A 22,617-nucleotide genomic window follows, 5' to 3' on the forward strand; every position below is an offset into this window, starting at 1 on the left:
ATGACTATAGTTAATTTGTCATCACATGAAGATTAACTTTAGTCCTATGGACAAATTAGGTGTTCTTTAACTGTTGAGTAATATACATATAATTCAATGTGACAACATCCTAACCAAATAATCTCCTTCAGCTTGCATTGAAAGTTAATACTATGATTTCTCTCATGATGCATGAGAGGTGAGTTGGCATAAAGGGGAATCTTCCTTTTCACCTATATATACATCCAACAGCTTTCTGACATCCTACCTGAGCCACAAGACACCCGCAGTTACCTCCCTTGCACATGCATACCTCAATACACTGTGGAACTAATGAGCCAGCATCTTGGTGCCTGACTGGTACGGCAGGTAAATCACTTTATCCTTCTCCTACACACTAATGTAAGTCTCCAAATTGCATTCAATAATACCCTCCCGACATTTCAAGGTGTGCCCAAACTCTATCCGACATCAGCTAAGATCACCTGTACATCTCCTTCAGGTTGTCTACAAACATTACATACAAAGACAAATAAATCAAACAAAAGCAATCTTTTATTCATTAAGCAGTCTGTGACTTAGCCACTTGTCCAAAGAACAAGTCAAGTAAAATTCTGTTTGGTCTTCAGGTTCAGGGTGCTTCATAAAATCAACATCTTAATAAAGAGTTACCTCCCTTAGACCACATTCCTTTTTTTTTTGGAGGGCAAAACATTCAAGTCGTTAGTCCTCATAATCACGGGTCTAGGAATTCATTTGAAAATGTACTACTGGTAATTTCTACAAATCCTGTGGCTACCATAGGTATATCGAACATGTTACTTCTGGTCAGGGGACTACTGACAGTTTCTGATGCAAGTCTACATCTTGAATACTACACTATATATACTATAGCTAGGCTGCCCACAGGTGCTTGACATTATTATTACCCCAGTTAATGAATCAGTGCTCACTTGATTTTCATTCTCAGCTCCCTTAGGAGTATAACACCCAAGGTTCCTGTGAGGCACTAGGAGGTTAACACAGTCACATTACCATATCATCCTACCGGGTACCCATTCACTGCTGGGTGAACAGAGGCATATTTCAAACAAAGTCACTTGCCTAAGGAGGCCACACCTGTTACATGTGCTTCAGTGTGGGGCAGCCCAAGAAACTGTCACAAGTCAAGCTTACTACATAAAGGCAATCTCACCAGTGTTTTCTTGGTATCAAATGTGTCATGTCATTCAAAATCACTTTTTAAAATTTGATGATCATGTTGTTGTTTCAAACTGCCTTTAAATTTTTAAGGCATATCATAGCCTTTCCTGTTGAAGGGATATGAACTCTCTGTGTTATCGAATCTACATATTTACATATATATTTTCAAAACACAAAGCTGAATGGAACATCGTTTTTTTTATAAAGATATAGATTTGTCAAGAGATTATTCAGAAGTACCACAAGTCTGTAGAATCGCCAACATTCCCATGGATGTCACAATTAAACAAATGACATCACACTGTAACTTTGTTATATTATGATGTCACACATAAGGAACATTTTTGGCATTGCAATCAATCAACTTCTTTCAAAAATATGCTGTCAACTATGTTATCTAAACACTAAAATCAAATTAGCAAATTTGAGTTTCTATGTAAAAGAAATAAAAACAATAAATTTTGTTAGATTTGAACACTTAAACTTCATGCTATATGCTTAAGTCAATAGACCAACAGGCACATTGGAGGTAAAATATACATATATAGATCCATTCAGCTACTGAATGTATGCAGAAGAACTACGGAATCATAGGGCACTTAACTTAACTTAATTATAAACATACTAACTTGTATTTTATCAAAAAGTGAAAACAAGAACTGATATTATCATATTTACATTGATATTAGAACATGTCTATAGCTAATGGGGCAATATCTTTTGTTGAGAACATGCATGTGACATGATGTCTAAAAAGTCAGGTAAAATAATAAATCTATAGCACATCCTCCCTCTCTATATATCCTTCATTAACAAGCGCTGTTCAGCATACTGGACAATGCCCTTCTACAACAACGTTAACACTGTGGAAGGTGATACCAGGTCATAAACCACCCCATCCCCTGTTTGAAGACTACTTAGCTGAGGTCATTGTGAGGTCATCCTCAGGTCAACATGTGGCTGTGGGAAGGGGGAGGGGGGGTGTCTGACCACCACTGGGACATTTCATTATCTTGCCTAGGTTTGCTTGGCACTAAGCCTGACAGGGCTGGAGATGACACTGTCCTACAGTGATAGCCCACCTGTCCCTTACCTGCCATCACCTGTGCAGGCATTAGGCAGCCATTATCTCAAATATTTACACCCCTTGTCATACATATTGTAATTACAAATAAAAAATATCATCTATTCCAAATCTCAAAATTCCCAAGTTCTATATAAGCAACCCCTAAAGCCCCTTCTATAGCCAACAAACTACCAAAACAAACCACATAAACCAACAATCACACCTTAATCAACTCCCTTAGTCCGCCCACCATACCCCATTGGCATCTATTCCAAATCTAAAAAATTCCAAACTTTTCTGTATAAGCAACCACTAAATTTCCCCACTGGCTTGCCAATTTTCTTTTCCCTTTTCGGAAATACACTAAATGGCCCGGCCGGGCCCGTGTGCGAAATACGCTAGAGGCAGAAAGCGCACGTAAAATCTCCAATGTAAGTAAGTAAGTAACCCTTCTTGGGTTGCACACACCACTTTCGCCCCTTTCAGGCCCGTGTGCGAAATACGCATCAGTCGGAAAGCGCACGTTAAATCTCCAAAGTAAGTAAGTAAGTAAAAAATATCACTCTCACACAACTGCCTATCATTTACAGGCAATCCATGGAATCAAGACCATAGACCATAATGATAACAAGGGAGAAACACTATATGGATAGCAACTTAATTACTCTGCTATTATGGCAACGTTTCAGTATAGACTTCCTTGACCACTATCTGCATCAAAATTTCGCAATAACAGTACATTAAAAAAGTTGTTTCTAAGAAAAACTTATCAAACAAAACATGCACCCACTCACTCATGCACGCACACACACACATTGCTTTTGGTTTCCTTGTTTGGATGTCAGTCCAGGGTGGCTAGGAGTGTTCCTACAGAAGACTTTTGTCCAAACCAGCAAAACCATAACACATGCTGAACGTTGTTTAGTCTCAGGCCCATCTCTGGGGCAGTGAAAAATGGTTCATGTATTTAAAGCAGAATATTCAAAAGTTTTCCACTACCTTGATATCTGACATAGAGGCATCTGCTTAATGCATAAATATTTTTCCTAAACGTTATGACATCATGGAACGTCATAGTTCTTCGACATGTTATGACGTAACATCATAGTTCTCCTAAATGTTATGACGTCACGCAACATCATAGTTCTCAGACATGTTATGACGTCACGCAACGTCATAGTTCTCCGACATGTTATGACGTTACGTAACGTCATATTTCATCTAAATGTTTTGACGTCACGTAACGTCATAGTTCTCCTAAATGTTATGACGTCACGCAACGTCATATTTCACCTAAATGTTATGACATCTAGTAACTATATGTTACAACTTCATGTCCGTTATTCAGTAATGGCCTGATGAGGCATACGTGGTACGAGTTGAAATGCTAGCTAACTAAAACTGTGTTCAATCTTTCTCCACTTGTTTAAGTTTTACCATACATATATTTATATATATATGTATAAATAGCAAAAGGTTTTCCTTATCTTGAACATATATATAAAAACCACATGATGTTAAATGGTGGTACACCATATCAAACAGTTTCCATGATAAACCCCAAGATCGTGGACATCGCCAGCTTGCGAGGCCTATACCCATACGAAGCCGAAGCTGGGCAGACCTTAGAATCATCATTCGCTTCATTCAGTGTCAAGATGATGAGAGCCAGTGGAAGAACAATTTATGACACAATAATCATGTATACCATAAGATATTAGCAAGTATCTGAGGTAAGCACAGGTAAGCACAGGTAAGCACATTGAAGCACTTACCTTTCTCCACTGAGGCAGCTGGTACGACTGAAGACATGGTGTGATGCACAATTAGGTCTTAGAAATAGAGAGCAACTATTTCACACTTTACAACTATTACCAAGACAACAAACAATTTTGATAACATGATTTGTCACGCCGAGTAATGTTGTTTGGTTTGAAGAATCATTATTGTGCACCACACCATCCAACAGCAGAAAGCAAGCTACAGTAGCGGAGCCAAGGAGAATATCATAGTACTGACTGCAAAATGACACAATAAGTCGGGGATAAAAAAATATTTGAAAAATACTTTGCCACAACTGATTCGCATGAGAATTATAATATTCATCACAAATTCTTTTTTTCAAACTCCTTTTTCAATCATTATAATTCTGTTTTTATTCTCAAATATTTCTGATAAAAAGCAGAGAAATAAAACTTACTGATGATATTTCACTCAAACTGATAGCAGGTCATCGAATCTTCTCCCTTCCTTACCGCATCACTCACAATATATTGTGTCACATGCAACCATTACAACATTGTAAAATCATGAACAGTAGATATTGCAAAACATTGCTTTAAATGAATATTTTACTTCATAGGAACTGATTGACTAAATTTCATATCAGGGTTTAATCGACCCTTATGTGCATGGTCTTACCAAGGAAGTGAAAGGACATTATACTAAATAAGAAACACAGCTGACAATAGTTGCCTTGTTTTGCAATACTCACAATTCTATTAAAGAAATAACAAAGGCACACATGTTGTAGAGCCATTTATTCATGATATGAGATGAAATTGATGAAGAAAAATACAACACAGAATGAAATGCCCTAATATGTGAATGCTGAATTATACAATTATCCATGCAAGAAACTATCTACTGGATATTGCATTCATTGATGAGTTAGTTTTGCTGATTCAGGGAACATAAAGCTTCTTAATAACATTTGTTCAAGAAGGCATTGAAGTTACACCTGCATGACAGCAGTGACACAGGTGGTCTCAAACTATGGTTGATAAATGCCATCATCAGAATTTACATTTCAAGGTTGATAAAGGAGATAACTATGCAGTGAGAGTTATCCCCCTTCATTCCTTACAACATGTAAAACCTGACTGCCAGTATGATACAGGTGGTCTCAAACTGTGGTTGAGAAATGCAAGGTTGCCACAATTAAAATTTACATTTCAAGGTTGATAAGGGAGATAACTATGCAGTGAGAGTTATCCCCCTTCATTCCTTACAACATGTGAAACCTGACTGCCAGTATGATACAGGTGGTCTCAAACTGTGGTTGAGAAATGCAAGGTTGCCACAATTAAAATTTACATTTCAAGGTTGATAAGGGAGATAACTATGCAGTGAGAGTTATCCCCCTTCATTCCTTACAACATGTAAAACCTGACTGCCAGTATGATACAGGTGGTCTCAAACTGTGGTTGAGAAATGCGAGGTTTCCACAATTAAATTTACATTTCGAGGTTGATAAGGGAGATAACTATGCAGTGAGAGTTATCCTCCTTAGTTCATCACACAATGCTATGCTGCAGCTCTGGGTTATGGAAAACTGAGGCAAAATGGCATAGCATTAGAAATAATAGCCATATCCATTTCGCTTGCTTAATATACATATATGATGTAATATAGGATCAAGTTAAGTTGGTTTGGTAAGTGTCAACAGTACAATATATTTTAGAAGAAAGTCTCAAGGGTTTTGTCAACACAGAATTCCAAACAGTGAAACTGGACATAAATTCAATTAAATAATATATGATTTCTGGATATAACTGCCAAGACCCAAGATCAGTTCACTAGATCTAATTCAGTCATTTATCTTCTCTTATATTTCATTTGTTGCTCGGCTGTCCAACCTTGAGAAATACTTCCTAAATACATTAGATGTCAAAAGATGTAAATTTCTCTGACGTGTGATGTTGAAGGCACAGCCTAACATGATGTGTGGTCCAGGATGTCTTCACCACTACTCACAAAGAAACCACAGCAAGCTCAGCAAAGCGAGTGGCTTGCAGGAAATAGCACCAATTTGAAATTTTCCAGTAGGGTGAAATGTGCCACAAATTCTTTAAACACTGATAATTGATACAGTAGTTTTAAGTAAATGTCCATGCATGTTTTTCTTTGGAATATATTTTGCTTGTGAATATAGTATGAAGTGTTACACCACAATAAACAAATAGAACTATGCACCCTGGACTACACATAGAGTTAAGACAGGAAAGATGGCTTATCTAGAAGACTACAGTGAACTGGAGTATACAGATGAAGGAAGGAAAGATGGCTTATCTAGAAGACTACCTGTTGGCTGGAGTATACAAAGACAAGAAAGAAGGCTTATCTAGAAGACTACAGGTGGACTGGACTATACAGATGAAGGAAGGAAAGAAGGCTTATCTAGAAGACTACAGGTGGACTGGAGTATACAGATGAAGGAAGGAAAGATGGCTTATCTAGAAGACTACAGGTGGATTGGACTATTCAGAGGAAGGAAGGAAAGATGGCTTATCTAGAAGACTACAAGTGGACTGGACTATACAGATGAAGGAAGGAAAGAAGGCTTATCTAGAAGACTACAGGTGGATTGGACTATTCAGAGGAAGGAAGGAAAGATGGCTTATCTAGAAGACTACAGTGGACTGGAGTTCACAGACCAAGGAAGGAAAGATGGCTTATATAGAAGACTACAGGTGGATTGGACTATTCAGATGAAGGAAGGAAAGGCTTATCTAGAAGACTTCAGTGGACTGGAGTATACAGATGAAGGAAGGAAAGATGGCTTATCTAGAAGACTCCAGTGAACTGGAGCTTACTGACCAAGGAAGGAAAGATGGTTTATAGAGAAGACTACCTGTGGGCTGGAGTATATAAAGACAAGAAAGATGGCTTATCTAGAAGACTACCTGTGGGCTGGAGTATACAAAGACAAGAAAGATGGCTTATCTAGAAGACTCCTGTGAACTGGAGCTTACAGACCAAGGGAGGAAAGATGGCTAATCTAGAAGACTACAGATGAAGGAAGGAAAGATGGCTTATCTAGAAGACTACCTGTTGGCTGGAGTATACAAAGACAAGAAAGAAGGCTTATCTAGAAGACTACAGGTGGACTGGACTATACAGATGAAGGAAGGAAAGAAGGCTTATCTAGAAGACTACAGGTGGACTGGAGTATACAGATGAAGGAAGGAAAGATGGCTTATCTAGAAGACTACAGGTGGATTGGACTATTCAGAGGAAGGAAGGAAAGGCTTATCTAGAAGACTACAGTGGACTGGAGTATACAGATGAAGGAAGGAAAGATGGCTTATCTAGAAGACTCCAGTGAACTGGAGCTTACTGACCAAGGAAGGAAAGATGGTTTATAGAGAAGACTACCTGTGGGCTGGAGTATACAAAGACAAGAAAGATGGCTTATCTAGAAGACTACCTGTGGGCTGGAGTATACAAAGACAAGAAAGATGGCTTATCTAGAAGACTCCAGTGAACTGGAGCTTACAGACCAAGGGAGGAAAGATGGCTAATCTAGAAGACTACAGATGAAGGAAGGAAAGAAGGCTTATCAAGAAGATTACAGTGGACTGGAGTTAACAGATGAAGGAAGGAAAGATGGCTTACCCTAGAGGACTACCAGGTAGACTCTCCTTGCCGGAAATGCCACTATCTGTGGAGACAGATGACCGTGAGAGCGGGGCGACGGGGAAGGTCTGGACCTGGTCGCTCAGCAGGACTGTTGGTTTGCCCCCTGTTAGGATGCTCATCACATTCGGGGTCACCTGGGTGAGCATGGTGCTCTTCAGTCCTGGGATCCCATCACCCTGAAGGAACTGAGTTGTATCTGAGGTACATTTTGTTGAAATCCCTTGAGTGTTATTGAGGTAACGACCTGTTGAGGTCAAAAGAAGTTTATCATGGTCGCCCAGAGCAGAATGCTGCTGCCCTGTAGCTGCAAAAGCCACGAAGGCTGCCGCCGGCAAGGTGCCGGTACTGCTGGGGCTGATGTCTGGATGGTACTTGAGGTCAACGTCCACCCCACGGCCAAACGGAGCGCAAACCTTCTTGAGAGACAAGTCATAAGGCTCGGAGGTCGTAGTCTGGCTGTGAGGCGAACACACTGAACTGTTATCCTGTAGGTACGGAGGTAGCTGATTCACTAGAGCACTTGCCCCTGAAAATGTAGTCGAGGTACACGATCTGGTCAATGAGGTATTAGAAGGAGGTAGTTGGATCATCGACTGACAGAATGCAGGGACAACATTTGGCTGCTGCTGCTGCTGCTGCTGAGGATGCTGCTGCTGCTGATGCTGGTGCTGCACCTGAGTGATGACTGTCTCTGAGACAAGTTGCTGACCCTGACGTTCAAGAACCTGAATATAATGCCCCTCGGTAGTTTTGGATGCCAAAACATGACCAAAAGGTGGCATGTTTTTGCCGGGCATTTTGAGAGAAAGGGTATCATGTAAGTTCTTTTCCCTTTGGGCCCTTCCTGAGGCTGAGCTAGCTGCCGTGGCATTCTTGTCAGGTCTGGGGTTGTCTAGGTGTTCTGCATTGTGGGGTGGAGATTTCCCTTTCCTTGCAGGAAGGGAGGTCTCAGGGAGGTATTCCACTTTAACAGATTCATCACGTTTTGCACAAAGTTCTTTCAGAATATGAACATGTCCCTTATTGTCATGGGCCAGTTTCTTTGACACCCCCTCCCTACCATGCTTAGACTTGGTTGGTGTTTCATCCTCCCCAGATGATGCCGGTGGTGTTGCTGCCGGGGTGGATGCTGCCGTCGCCAACTCAACATTGGTGAGTTTGGAAAGCTCCTCTTTGGATAAAAACTGCTCAGCAGATGTAGGCCCTGATTTTGGTTTCTTTGGAGGAGGCATAATGTTGCGAGGGGACCTATGTGCATTCTCTGCTGGCAGACTTGCGGATGATCATGTTGACATAGAGATGCAGGTCCCACAATCTGAAACACCAACAAACAAATCAGAATCAAGGAAATAAGAACGGCAGACAAAATATGTTCTTTCAATCACCTGACAACACTTATTTTATTCTATCAACATGTTTTTAATATATCTTTGACCTTGCTTTTACCTAGCTTTTCAATAAGGTCACAGATGTTTGACCTTTAAGAAACTCAAACATGAAGCCATCCCTGTAAATAATTATCTGGGCAATCTTCAGCTCACGAAATCCTGGATAAGACAATTATCAAGCAAAATTATCCCTACAAAGTTATATTATATAAGACTTAAAAGAAAACTTGAAAGCCATAATTTGCATATATAACTATATTCACTAATGCTGTTATCCAAACACCTTTTATGTCAATCAAGATATGTGCACTGATTACAAAGTTGCTATTCATCCACCCTGTGTCAGAGGCAGCCAATACACAGACAGTAATCAACCTAGGGCATTACAGCTTGTATCCCCTTGTGAGCCTGTTGCTCTATGACAAAGGCAACCATGACACAGACAGTAATCAACCTAGGGCATCACAGCTTGTATCCCCTTGTGAGCCTGTTGCTCTGTGTCAGAGACAGCCAATACACAGACAGGAATCCCACTAGGGCATCACAGCTTGTATCCCCTTGTGAGCCTGTTGCTCTGTGTCAGAGGCAGCCAATACACAGACAGTAATCACACTAGGGCATCACAGCTTGTATCCCCTTGTGAGCCTGTTGCTCTGTGTCAGAGGCAGCCAATACACAGACAGTAATCACACTAGGGCATCACAGCTTGTATCCCCTTGTGAGCCTGTTGCTCTGTGTCAGAGGCAGCCAATACACAGACAGTAATCACACTAGGGCATCACAGCTTGTATCCCCTTGTGAGCCTGTTGCTCTGTGTCAGAGGCAGCCAATACACAGACAGTAATCACACTAGGGCATCACAGCTTGTATCCCCTTGTGAGCCTGTTGCCCTATGACAAAGGCAACCATGACACAGACAGTAATCACACAAGGGCATCACAGCTTGTATCCCCTTGTGAGCCTGTTGCTCTGTGTCAGAGGCAGCCAATACACAGACAGTAATCAACCTAGGGCATCACAGCTTGTATCCCCTTGTGAGCCTGTTGCCCTATGACAAAGGCAACCATGACACAGACAGTAATCAACCTAGGGCATTACAGCTTGTATCCCCTTGTGAGCCTGTTGCCCTATACCAAGGCAACCATGACATAGACAGTAATCAACCTAGGGCATTACAGCTTGTATCCCCTTGTGAGCCTGTTGCCCTATGACAAAGGCAACCATGACACAGAGAGTAATCACACAAGGGCATTACGACTTAATACCCTTGTGCTCCTGATGAATCACCCACTTGCAGGATAATAGGTCAATACTACATGTCCAAGGAGGGTGACCTGTGCATTACTACTGAAACAGTTGACCTGAGGTCACAGCTTATCTAGCACCTGGAGCCTACTAGTGGTCAACTCAGGCCACTGACCGATGTGATGTCGTTCAGACAATTTTACATTAAAATGAATTAGTTTGTATAAGATTGATTAAAACATTTGTAATCATTTTAAACATAAAAAAATGAATACATTTTACCACACTTTCCCCATGGGATTAAATCTTTGACATTTCTAAAATCTAATTGTAGAAGTGTGTGGACTCATCCTACAGATGACATCCTTACCCTGTCATTGGTCATATGGACAAGACCCATGAAGAATAGGTCTTCAGCAACCCATGCTTGCCGTAAAAAGCGACTATGCTTGTCATAAGAGGCGACTAACGGGATCGGGTGGTCAGGCTCGCTGACTTGATTGATGCATGTCATCGTATCCCAATTGCGTGGATCATTGCTTGTGATATCAATCACTGGATTGTCTGTGCCTTACTTGATTATTTACAGACCATGGTCATATAGCTGTAATAGTACTGAGTGCTGCGTTAAACAACAAACAAACAAATCATATGGATAAAGTATTGGATCACAAAGTCAGTGGTTCAAATCCAATAAGTTCTATTGCCACTACAAAAATATCAGTAAAGTTGCTCCCATCAATACATACATGATTATCTGAAATCACTTTCAAATTTAAATGGGAAACTTATTCTTACTAACTCGTTCCACAAATTTAATATTTTCATGAGTAAATTAGATTTCATTTCATCTGGTCCCTTACACAGCCCAGTATGTGCCTCCCACAGGAGGGCTGAACCAACCTGACTAGTGTAGTACTCATTATTTACCTGCCAATAACAGCAAGATATGTTAATAGTGAAATAGACTGTGCTAACGGGGAGAGTGTATTTGGTAGTAAGCACTGCACGTTTGACTGAGCTGAACATACCAAGGGAAGCAACTCTTGCAGGCATAGCTACTGTTAAGTCACATGATGCAACACTGTCACTATTTACAAGTGAAATATTGATTAGTAATATGATTTCCAGATTTCCAGAAAAAACTGAGGCTGTCTCGGTGCTGTGCTGAGCTGGTGACGGAAATGGGATCACGGCACAAGATTTCCCGCGAGAACCATGGCAGGTACAAAAACACTGAGACAGGTTGAAGGGGAGGGGAAGGAAACACTGCCCAAGTCTGTGGGTCAGGACTCCCTAGGACACAGGAAGTTAATAATGCACTGCAATACGAAAGCAATGTGGGATTTAATTATTCACAGAACGTCCAGTAACCAGCAAGCACAGCTATCAACCTCTGGTTTCACTGAAAGTCCAGTTATCAGCAGGCTTGGCTACCAACCATGTGATGAAACCAATCACAACAATATCTATTTAAATAATATCATTACAACCATCTGGTTTAAAAAAAATCAATTTCCACCAAACACAATTTTTATGCCACTTCAAGAATTGATCAGTCATTTCAACCAGAGATGAAAATCTCACATCTAGGAGCTACTGTCCAGATATTATGCAAAAACCCCAATTTAAACAAACTGTTTTAGAATTTAATTTGTTAATGTAAGAAAGCAGTGAGTTCACTGTGTAAATCTGTGTAGCAGAATTACATAACGTGGGCACACCAATTTTCATATTCATAATGCAAAAACATATTAAAATCAATTCTTAAAAATTAATGTGTCAACCTTAATACACTGCATATTTAATCATTAAAACACACAAGGGGCGGTCAGGTAGCCTAGTGGTTAAAGCGTTTGCTTGTACACAGAAGACCCGGGTTCGATTCCTGACATGGGTACCATGTGTGAAGCCCATTTCTGGTGTCCCCCGCCATGATATTGCTGGAATATTGCTAAAAGCGTAATAAAACCATACTCACTCACTCATTAACACACACTATACACAATACAACACAAGGGCAGGTAAACATTTGTCCGAAAAAACTTCAATGCCTTTTCAAGGCTTTTTCAAGGCACGTATAGTCAAATTCAATGCAAATATGATCCTGGATCGTAGCGCATTCATTGGGCAAAACACTTGTAATTCAACCAGCCATCATCCAAACAGGGTTTTGAAAATCAGCAAAGAAGTTTAAGTTACTTGTTATCATGCAGCATTATTGTACATGTCACGGACATTCGCAAGCACTCTTATATTTAAATAAATAGCAAAACAAATTATGCATGTAGTTAGGGTGCAATTCAAGTTCTTTTCAAGTCATGTGGTTTATATTGAAGGCCTTTTCAAGGCAAACTAAAATTAAGACCTTTTCATGCCTCGTGCGCATCCTTAACACAACAAAATTTTGCAAAATTATCGTCAGCCAATCAGATAACAGTAATCTGTTAGTGAGCATGATCTAATTCTTTTTCAGTCCAAGGAAACATAAACACACAAAAATGTGCTTCATTAGCCAATCAAATGCCACAGAATCACATGCAATTTATGTATTATCAAATAAATACCCAAAATAATGTGTTTTTCCATTAGCATGCTGTTTCAAGTCTGTCATGCGAAACTTGGGATCTTGTATATAATGGTACTCTCTGTACGCTATTAATCTCTGGACGACAGGTGGGTGAATCTTCTATTGGGAGTTCAAAAAGGGAACAAATTATCGATGTATTCACTCTACTAACAATAATCATGGTAATATGTACGGGAAATCTGTCACACAAAGAGGTGAGATTATTTCAAGTACCTTGACTTGTAATGGATATTTTGAACTGTGTCTAGCTGGGTTCAGACTTATTGTGAGTGGACATGTGTGAAGCCTGTGTGGGTGTGAGAACAGTGTCCAGCTGGGATCTCCGGGATAAGGTGTTCCCGGAGACTGGTAATCTTCAGACTTCCCTGCCCCATCCCTAAGCCAAAGTAACATATGACTCCAGTAAACAATCCTTAAAGGTATTAAGGTCTTCAGGCTGAAGGAATAATGTGCAGATGCAGTAGTGATACAAAGGCTCTTAAATTAAGGGTCAGTCACAAAACTGAGGAAACTGAAACTAACTGAAATCAAGCTAGAATAGTAAACTGTGGATGGTGATTCTGAGACACTATTTACACATTTACTACTCAAAAGACATGCCATGACAGATTAACTATAGTCATGTGATTGTTTGTTAGTTATTTTGTTGTTTAACGCTCCACTAAGCAATATTCCAGCTATATGATGGCAGTCTGTAAAAAAATCGAATTTGGACCGGACAATCCAGTGATGGACATCACAAGCATAAATCCACGCAATTGGAATAGGATGACATGCATCAACCAAGACAGCGAGCCGGACCACCCGATTCCGTTAGTCGCCTCTCATGACAAGCATAGTCACCTTTCACAACAAGCATGTGAAAACAATTAGGTGTTAGTATGGTGTATCATGGAACAATAGTTACATAGTATACATAGTCGTGTACTTTCATGAGAAGTTAAATAAAGTGTGCTACATTTACATGATGTAGGTATGGAGGCTGAGAAAAACAACTCATATTCACCTTCTGTCAGGGATATATTGGTATGTGTCCGTGGTGTGATCATGTCCCTAGGGATGTAATGATTCATCAAATAATTGATGCATCACAAACATTGATGGTCCGATGGTAATAAAGTTATATCAATAGCTGACACAAATGCAGCACTACATTCTGATATATACAATGAACACAGCTCCTGACACTAAGCAACTTGACCTTTTGTCTTGAGACCTTGCTTGAAGATAGGTTTTTGTTTGTTGCTTAATATCACACTCTATATTCCAGCAATATAACAACAGCCTGTTAATAAAAAAGTCTGGACCAGACAATCCAGTTACGGATATTGTGACCATGGTCCATGCCATCAGGGTACGATGACAGGCAGTCACCCAAGACACTGAGTCTGACCACCTGTTCAATTTGGTCAGCTCTTACAAACATGGGTGTGGGGTAGCCAAGAGGTTAAAGCGTTGGCTCGTCACGCCGAAGACCGGGGTTCGATTCCCCACATGGGTACAATGTGTTAAGCCCATTTTCCGGTGTCCCCCGCCGTGCTATAGCTGGAATATTGCTAAAAGCAGCGTAAAACCATACTCACTCACTTCTTAAAGAGAGATTTATACCTATCCACGCACAAACCCTCAGACACTAATCAGATTATCTCCCCTAACACCTTCACAAACAATCTGCTGACTCCAGGATTTGAGAGACATGTTGTCATCATGTCGAACAACAATTGACATCTACCAAGGAACATTGACTTCTACGTTTACTGAACTTATAGTAATACCAATCAAACTGTTGAGAATTGCTATAACACTCTGCAATATGTCAGAATTCACATTTTAATCGTAAATAACATGTCTGTATGATAGTGGTGATTTGACAAAAACTTAGTGAGATTTGAGTAAGACTTTTATGATTGGTTGACGAATGGGGTAACTGCCACACTCTGTTTTTAAATTGCTTTATGGATGCGTACAGGTAACACCTGTCAGTAGGTGTGTGTGTGTGGGGGTGGGAATGCAGTTTAATTATATTTTTAACTTTTCTCTCCCACTAGATGTCAGCTGGTATGAAAAATAAAAATGGGAGGAGAGCCTACAACACAGCTGTTGTTTTAACCAAAGCAACCTGACCAATTCATGCAGGTCTACTGTTGTGCATCTATGCATCCTATCAATATCAGGAACAACAAAAAGCTATTTTGACGCCCATGTTTGAAATATGTGAACCTAAGTATTTCAGTAGTCCAAAGTAACAGTAAGTTTTACGTCTCTTTTAGCAATATTCCAGCAATATCACAGCTGGGGACACCAGAAATAGGCTCCACACATTGTACCCATGTGGGGAATCGAACCCGGGTCTTTGACGTGACAAGCCAACACTTTAACCACTGGGCTACCCCACCCTGCCCTCGATGTGAATTATCTAAGAGATTGCATGGACTCCCCAGAAGTTGATGCCCCATGGAGGAAGACCATACATACATTAATCTTGGAATGATTCATAAACATGGATCATTTAAATCTGCCAAGGACATGAGAGCCTGGTACGAAATAGAACATTCCATGACAGCACCATCTCAACTCTGTCGATATACGTCTGTGACTTTACAGAGCATTAATAGTCCCTATTGCAACTACTAGCGCCAAGGAGTTGGGATGACGATTACTATCAAGACCATGTCAAGATCCTTTTCGAATATATTTAACACAATATCTATCAACATTGCTGACTAATTCTTGATGTACTGAAGAAATCTTCAAATATTGGTCCATTGAGCGAATTCAGCATACACCTCATCTCTCTGTACATATACTTACAAGCATCTCTAAATACTACATTAGGCCTGAAAGCTTAACCTTAACAGACTCCACTAGGCTGTCAGGGAACACTGTTTACAATTCGGAGAGTAATTGGCTGCACCATCAATACAATCGGTTTACAAACATGTATTTGTTTCCAAATTCATGACTAACTGAACATGGTGTGTCCAGTGGACAGGGACAGCCACAGACCCCTCATGTCACACGCAAACCAAAATGTTTTGAACTTGTACATTGTTTATGTCCCGGGAAATCAAGAGAGCGAGGATAAAACTACCAGTTGAAGCGGGTTGTGCCCCTGCCTGTGACAGGCCTTTGAAATGCAGATTCTGGTTCGAAAAACATGTGACACACTCTAATTTCCTTTGCCAAGATGCTGTTTAAAGAGTGACGGCATATCGGGAAAGGGAATAAGAGGTATGGTTTGACGTCGCTTTTAGCAATATTCCAGTAATATCATGACGAGAGACACCGGAAATGGGTCTTCACACATTGTACTTATGTGGGGAATCGAACCTGGGTCTTCGGTGTGAGGAGCCATCCACTCCTCTCTCTCCATTGTGTACTCCAGTACGGTTTGTATTGGATGGTATTTCCAGTGTTACATCCTCACTCAAAACTCATTATGGCGTGTATGATGCACACCCCTTCGGTAATGCGGTACATTATTTCTAAAGTCAGCTCTTAGAGTACAAATACAGACACCAACCAATAACACTCGTTTTCAACCTGGTATGTGTTAATGGTGCCTTGGTGTTTTATAATCTGAAAAAACGTAATGTGTCCCACCCCACTGCTGCAAGGATACAAAGACACTGACCATGACATACTTCTCTCCCAGTCCATTCACCTGGACCCAGTGCCTCAACAACCTTGGTTAGGTCATCATACTAATCAGTAGACACGAACAAACCACTTGACCGGTATATTTATCAGTAAACACCTACAACCTGACAACCATAGCTTTTTACACACATACCACCTGACCACACCGCAGCAATTTGTACACACGTACCACCTGACCATCACAGAAATGTGTACACACGTACCACCTGACCACACCACAGCAATTTGTACCACCTGACCACCAGACCAGTCAGTACACACGTACCACCACACCAATCAGTACACACGTACCACCACACCAATCAGTACACATGTACCGCCACACCAGTCAGTACACACGTACCACCACACCAGTCAGTACACACGTACCACCACACCAATCAGTACACACGTACCTCCTGACCAATCAGTACACACGTACCACCACACCAGTCAGTACACACGTACCACCACACCAGTCAGTACACACGTACCACCACACCAGTCAGTACACACGTACCACCACACCAGTCAGTACACACGTACCACCACACCAATCAGTACACACGTACCACCACACCAATCAGTACACACATACCTCCACACCAATCAGTACACACGTACCACCACACCAGTCAGTACACACGTACCACCACACCAATCAGTACACACGTACCACCACACCAATCAGTACACACGTACCACCACACCAATCAGTACATACGTACCTCCACACCAATCAGTACACACGTACCACCACACCAATCAGTACACACGTACCGCCACACCAATCAGTACACACGTACCACCACACCAATCAGTACACACGTACCACCACACCAATCAGTACACAGGTACCACCACACCAATCAGTACACACGTACCAACACACCAATCAGTACACACTTACCAACACACCAATCAGTACACACATACCTCCTGACCAATCAGTACACACGTACCACCACACCAGTCTGTACACAAGTACCATCACACCAGTCAGTACACACGTACCTCCACACCAATCAGTACACATGTACCACCACACCAATCAGTACACACGTACCACCACACCAGTCTGTACACAAGTACCATCACACCAGTCAGTACACACGTACCTCCACACCAATTAGTACACACGTACCGCCACACCAATCAGTACACACGTACCACCACACCAGTCTGTACACAAGTACCATCACACCAGTCAGTACACACGTACCTCCACACCAATCAGTACACATGTACCACCACACCAATCAGTACACACGTACCTCCACACCAATCAGTACACACGTACCACCACACCAGTCTGTACACAAGTACCATCACACCAGTCAGTACACACGTACCTCCACACCAATCAGTACACATGTACCACCACACCAATCAGTACACACGTACCACCACACCAGTCTGTACACAAGTACCATCACACCAGTCAGTACACACGTACCTCCACACCAATTAGTACACACGTACCGCCACACCAATCAGTACACACGTACCACCACACCAGTCTGTACACAAGTACCATCACACCAGTCAGTACACACGTACCTCCACACCAATCAGTACACACGTACCACCACACCAGTCAGTACACACATACCTCCTGACCAATTAGTACACACGTACCGCCACACCAATTAGTACACACGTACCACCACACCAGTCTGTACACAAGTACCATCACACCAGTCAGTACACACGTACCTCCACACCAATCAGTACACATGTACCACCACACCAATCAGTACACACGTACCACCACACCAGTCTGTACACAAGTACCATCACACCAGTCAGTACACACGTACCTCCACACCAATTAGTACACACGTACCGCCACACCAATCAGTACACACGTACCACCACACCAGTCTGTACACAAGTACCATCACACCAGTCAGTACACACGTACCTCCACACCAATCAGTACACATGTACCACCACACCAATCAGTACACACGTACCTCCTGACCAATTAGTACACACGTACCGCCACACCAATTAGTACATACGTACCTCCTGACCACCACACCAATCAGTACACACGTACCTCCTGACCAATCAGTACACACGTACCTCCTGACCACCCACAACATAAATCAAAACACATGTATGCACTCTAATCAGCTGGCTAACTATCAACCTAACTAATCACAGTAATGACGTTTCATCCAAGATGTCCGCCGGCACACACACTGACACGGATTGAGTGTCAAGCTCTCCTTCAGTCAACACTGTATCGCCTTCATTCTATTCCTGCATGACAGTCAGCAGACACAAAGACAAGCCTAATGACCAAGCCAGTAATGACCCTTGTCTTGTCACCATGTGGACCGATGACAAATGGCTATACAGAAAACAGAAGTGTACACAGCACTCTATATTTTGTACACGAAATTGACTACTTTACATTCTGTATTTGATACTGCTTATGAGCTATGTTTATTTACATATGTTGGATTCTTATGATGAGTGGGCAGTGGGGTAGCTTGTGGGGACAAGTGTTTGCTTGTCATGCCAAAGATCCGGGTTTGATCCCCTACATGGGTACAATGTGTGAAGCCAAATTCTGGTGTCCCCCGCCATGATATTACTGGAATATTGCTAAAAGCGTAATAAAACCATACTCACTCACTCATTAACACACACAATACACAATACAACACAAGGGCAGGTAAACATTTGTCCGAAAAAAATTCAATGCCTTTTCAAGGCTCACTCACTCGCTCACTCACTCACTCACTCACTCACTCAATCTTGTGGCAAATGCTTCTTAAACATATTTAAATATATTCTTACAAAATACTGAATGGACACTCTAAATATCATCAGCTTTCTGCCATTCCCATATTTCACAGCCACAAGTCATAACTGATGCCTCCCAGGCTCACCAAGTAACTTGTTTCTCCAACTCATCAGGATTCTATAAGAGTAAGCGAGTGAGTATGATTTTAAGCTACTTTTAGCAATATTCCAGCAATATCATGGCGGGAAACACCGGAAATGGACATCAAACATTGTACCATGTCGGGAATCAAACATTTTTGGTGTGATGCGCGAAAGATTCTATTAGAAACCTCAACTTACATCTCTTTAAACGACAGGTCAACTGAGACACATTGAGTTGTAGAGAACTGTAGACAATGATGAAGCTGTGAGGTTCATCCACACACAAGAGCATATGTTTGTATAAAGCTCAGCATACCAATAATTCCACTATCATCCCTTTTTCAAAAACCAAAAGATTTGACATTTTTCCTGTATTCAAGGATTCCTTCACAGAACGATGTTTAACCTACATAATTTTATTTTGGAGACTAAATGTTAGCCTACCCTGTGAAAACCAAAGTATGAAATTTGAGGAAGAAAGCACAACTCTATACATGTTCTCTGTGAGGACACTGACTCATCCATGAGCAGGAACCAATACCAGAGGATCGGTGGGTTTGGCTGGAATAAAAACAGCAAAAACCATTCTCCCTTGCATAATGGTTGTATTATTTCCTTTTAGTTTAAAATGGCAGGAACGATTTACATAAATTCAAAAACTTATTCTTATCAATTTTGCATACTGAATTTCATTTTCAAATCTTCACTGAAACTAATAAACAGTTATTTTTTAACAACGCAACATGACTGCCTTTTATTACAGAGCTGTAATAGCATCAGTAACAGCACTCCTCGATCAATGCATATCTTCAAATAATATTCTAAATAATCTATAAGGAAACTACAAAACAAAAGTAAGATTGGTGAAATTGTCTTCCTTATTTACACTACAATGATGAATCAATGGCTTAAACACCACTACAAAATACAAGGTTTTTGCTCTGGGCAAATTTTCATACAAAACAATTATTCCCACCAAGAGACATTTCCCTCTGCGTACCATAACAGTTTCACATTAATAAAAATGTTCATTCCTGTTACATTCACATCATAAATGAACTCCAAACATCACACATAAAAAACATAAATATTTTGCTTTCATTTTGTAGAACTATAAAGTTACTGAAGACCAGAGACCATATATCGGTATATGGTCTCTGTCAAGACCTACGATTATGTGAAGTGAATTTGACAGACAGACAACACATCCTTCACCCACCTCTGAACTGGGAAAGTCAGGACACAATCCACTCAAGGAGTACTTCCACAGTTACCCCCACTTCTAAGAATGGTGTCTCGCTTCCTGTTGAGTCTGTGACAACACCGCATATATTCCTTCCTGGCACCAGGTGTTATAAACTTATATCATCACCTGTCCACAGCAGCACTGAATCCACACAGCTTCCCAGTCACAGTCTAACATTGCAGAGGCTGCATCCAAACATACATAACCTTGCTGAGTTCGGGGAGGATTGGACATATTGTATTATTGGTAGGCTATGGTGAACCGGGGTCATGTCTTGGTCAGAGCAGAATAACTGCCCACTGATGGCTATAAATAGCCTGTTGACCTGGCACTGAACCCACTACCTGGTCTCTGGCAGAGCTATCCTCACATGACCCCATGGAAACCTGGGCAGTGGCAGCGATGGTGTCAGGCAGTGGGGGACCCCCCTCCTTCCCCTCTAATCACTGTCCACCCTTCTTCCCACCCATCTCAAGGCTGTATCCTTAGATGAACCCTGCCTTTGTGAGAGGGAGAGCTTGGGGGGGGCTTCCATATTGTCTCCTTTCTCTTGTCAGTGATCGCCCCTCATGGATTTTACTATAATTATATATCCCTCATCTTTTGGAATTTATCCTCTACTTATTATAATCCCCTAGACACTCTCTCATTAAATGATTCAGGATGAAAAATGTAATTGGAAGTGTAAAAAATGTCTTCAAGGTCATATAAGTTTTTGCTACCGAAAAATATCAACTTAGAAAACCAATTGCTATGTTAAAGAAAGAAATGTAAAAGATTTTAATTAACTTTTGATTTTATTTTCTTCATACAAACATTTGAAACATAAATTGTTTGATAGGCATTACTAAGAAGTTGACAGATGACAAAGTAAAGATAATGTATGGATAACAACTTCTTTATTTACAGTAAAGGCAACTTTTCGGCATAGATCCCCATAGCCTTGCTTGACAACAGTATAAGGATCTATACCGAAATGTCACCTTTACAGTATATAAAGAAGTTGTTATCCATACATTATCTCTACTTTGTCATTTGAAACATCATCATATATTTCTTACTTCTTTCATACTTTGGTACAATCCATAATCATTCAACTAAATATATCATTATTCATTTTTTTCTGTCACTTTTTTATATCTATTTGAAATATTGTCTTTGACCGAACATTTGGACATACGTTTTCCTTGCTACTCTATGAAGTCCATGCATATCTACTGCATTCATGAACACCGCTATGGCACGATGAAGAATACACTACATGGTCAGGACCACAACAATCAACAACTACACTCCATGATAACATCCAACTACACGTTCAGTAATCATTGTAATATCTTAGATTAACTACTTTGATCCTTAAATCCTTCCCTAAACATCCTCAACTTAATCAACTTTGGAAGAATGTCTCGTCTCTGTGACCACTGCTCATTCCTTTAAGACAAACACTATTTCACGTCTTGTAAATATTCACATGTAAGGCACTCCCTATTTAATTGTTTTTCCTAAAAAGAAATGAGTATTTTGAAAGCCTTACTGACAAAAAACTAGCTTACTCTTTTCAAATAACGAACCAGGTAACTAAGACATAATCTGCTGTCACATATACAATTTAAATAAACCTAAAATACTCATTTTACGTTATAACAGAAAATTTATGTGTTGGTACCTTGAATTGTAATCTTGACTGATTATGCATGTTTATAAAGTTCATAAAATAATGGGATTGTTACTGCATGGAACACCTGCACAATAAATACCTCTTTAATAAGTCAATTTCAATATCTGCTGTGATACACACAAACATGGCAATTATTTATTTGATACCAAATTACAAAAATGCCATGGTTATGGTAAATTTCAATATCGCTGCGATAAACACAAACGTGGCAATTTTTATTTGATGCCAAATTACAAAAATGCAAATGTAATGGTAAAA

At 40.6% G+C, this 22,617-nt stretch overlaps 1 protein-coding gene across 8 annotated transcripts in view; it reads right to left on the reverse strand.

The window, feature by feature from the left end:
• LOC139442039 (estrogen receptor-like) overlaps positions 1–22,617 on the reverse strand; it is a 143,924-nt gene that overhangs the window by 71,057 nt on the left and 50,250 nt on the right. For all 8 annotated transcript variants that reach the window (XM_071222816.1, XM_071222817.1, XM_071222818.1 and 5 more), the window contains one exon: positions 7,646–8,984. In XM_071222816.1, the coding sequence (XP_071078917.1) occupies positions 7,646–8,901 (1,256 nt within the window). In that variant the 5' untranslated portion in view covers positions 8,902–8,984. The remainder of the gene's footprint in view (positions 1–7,645; positions 8,985–22,617) is intronic.

This window comes from Haliotis cracherodii, unplaced genomic scaffold (genome assembly GCF_022045235.1).
Source record: "Haliotis cracherodii isolate W230 unplaced genomic scaffold, xgHalCrac1.p SCAF_5, whole genome shotgun sequence".
In the NCBI taxonomy this organism is placed as follows: Eukaryota; Metazoa; Mollusca; class Gastropoda; order Lepetellida; family Haliotidae; genus Haliotis; species Haliotis cracherodii.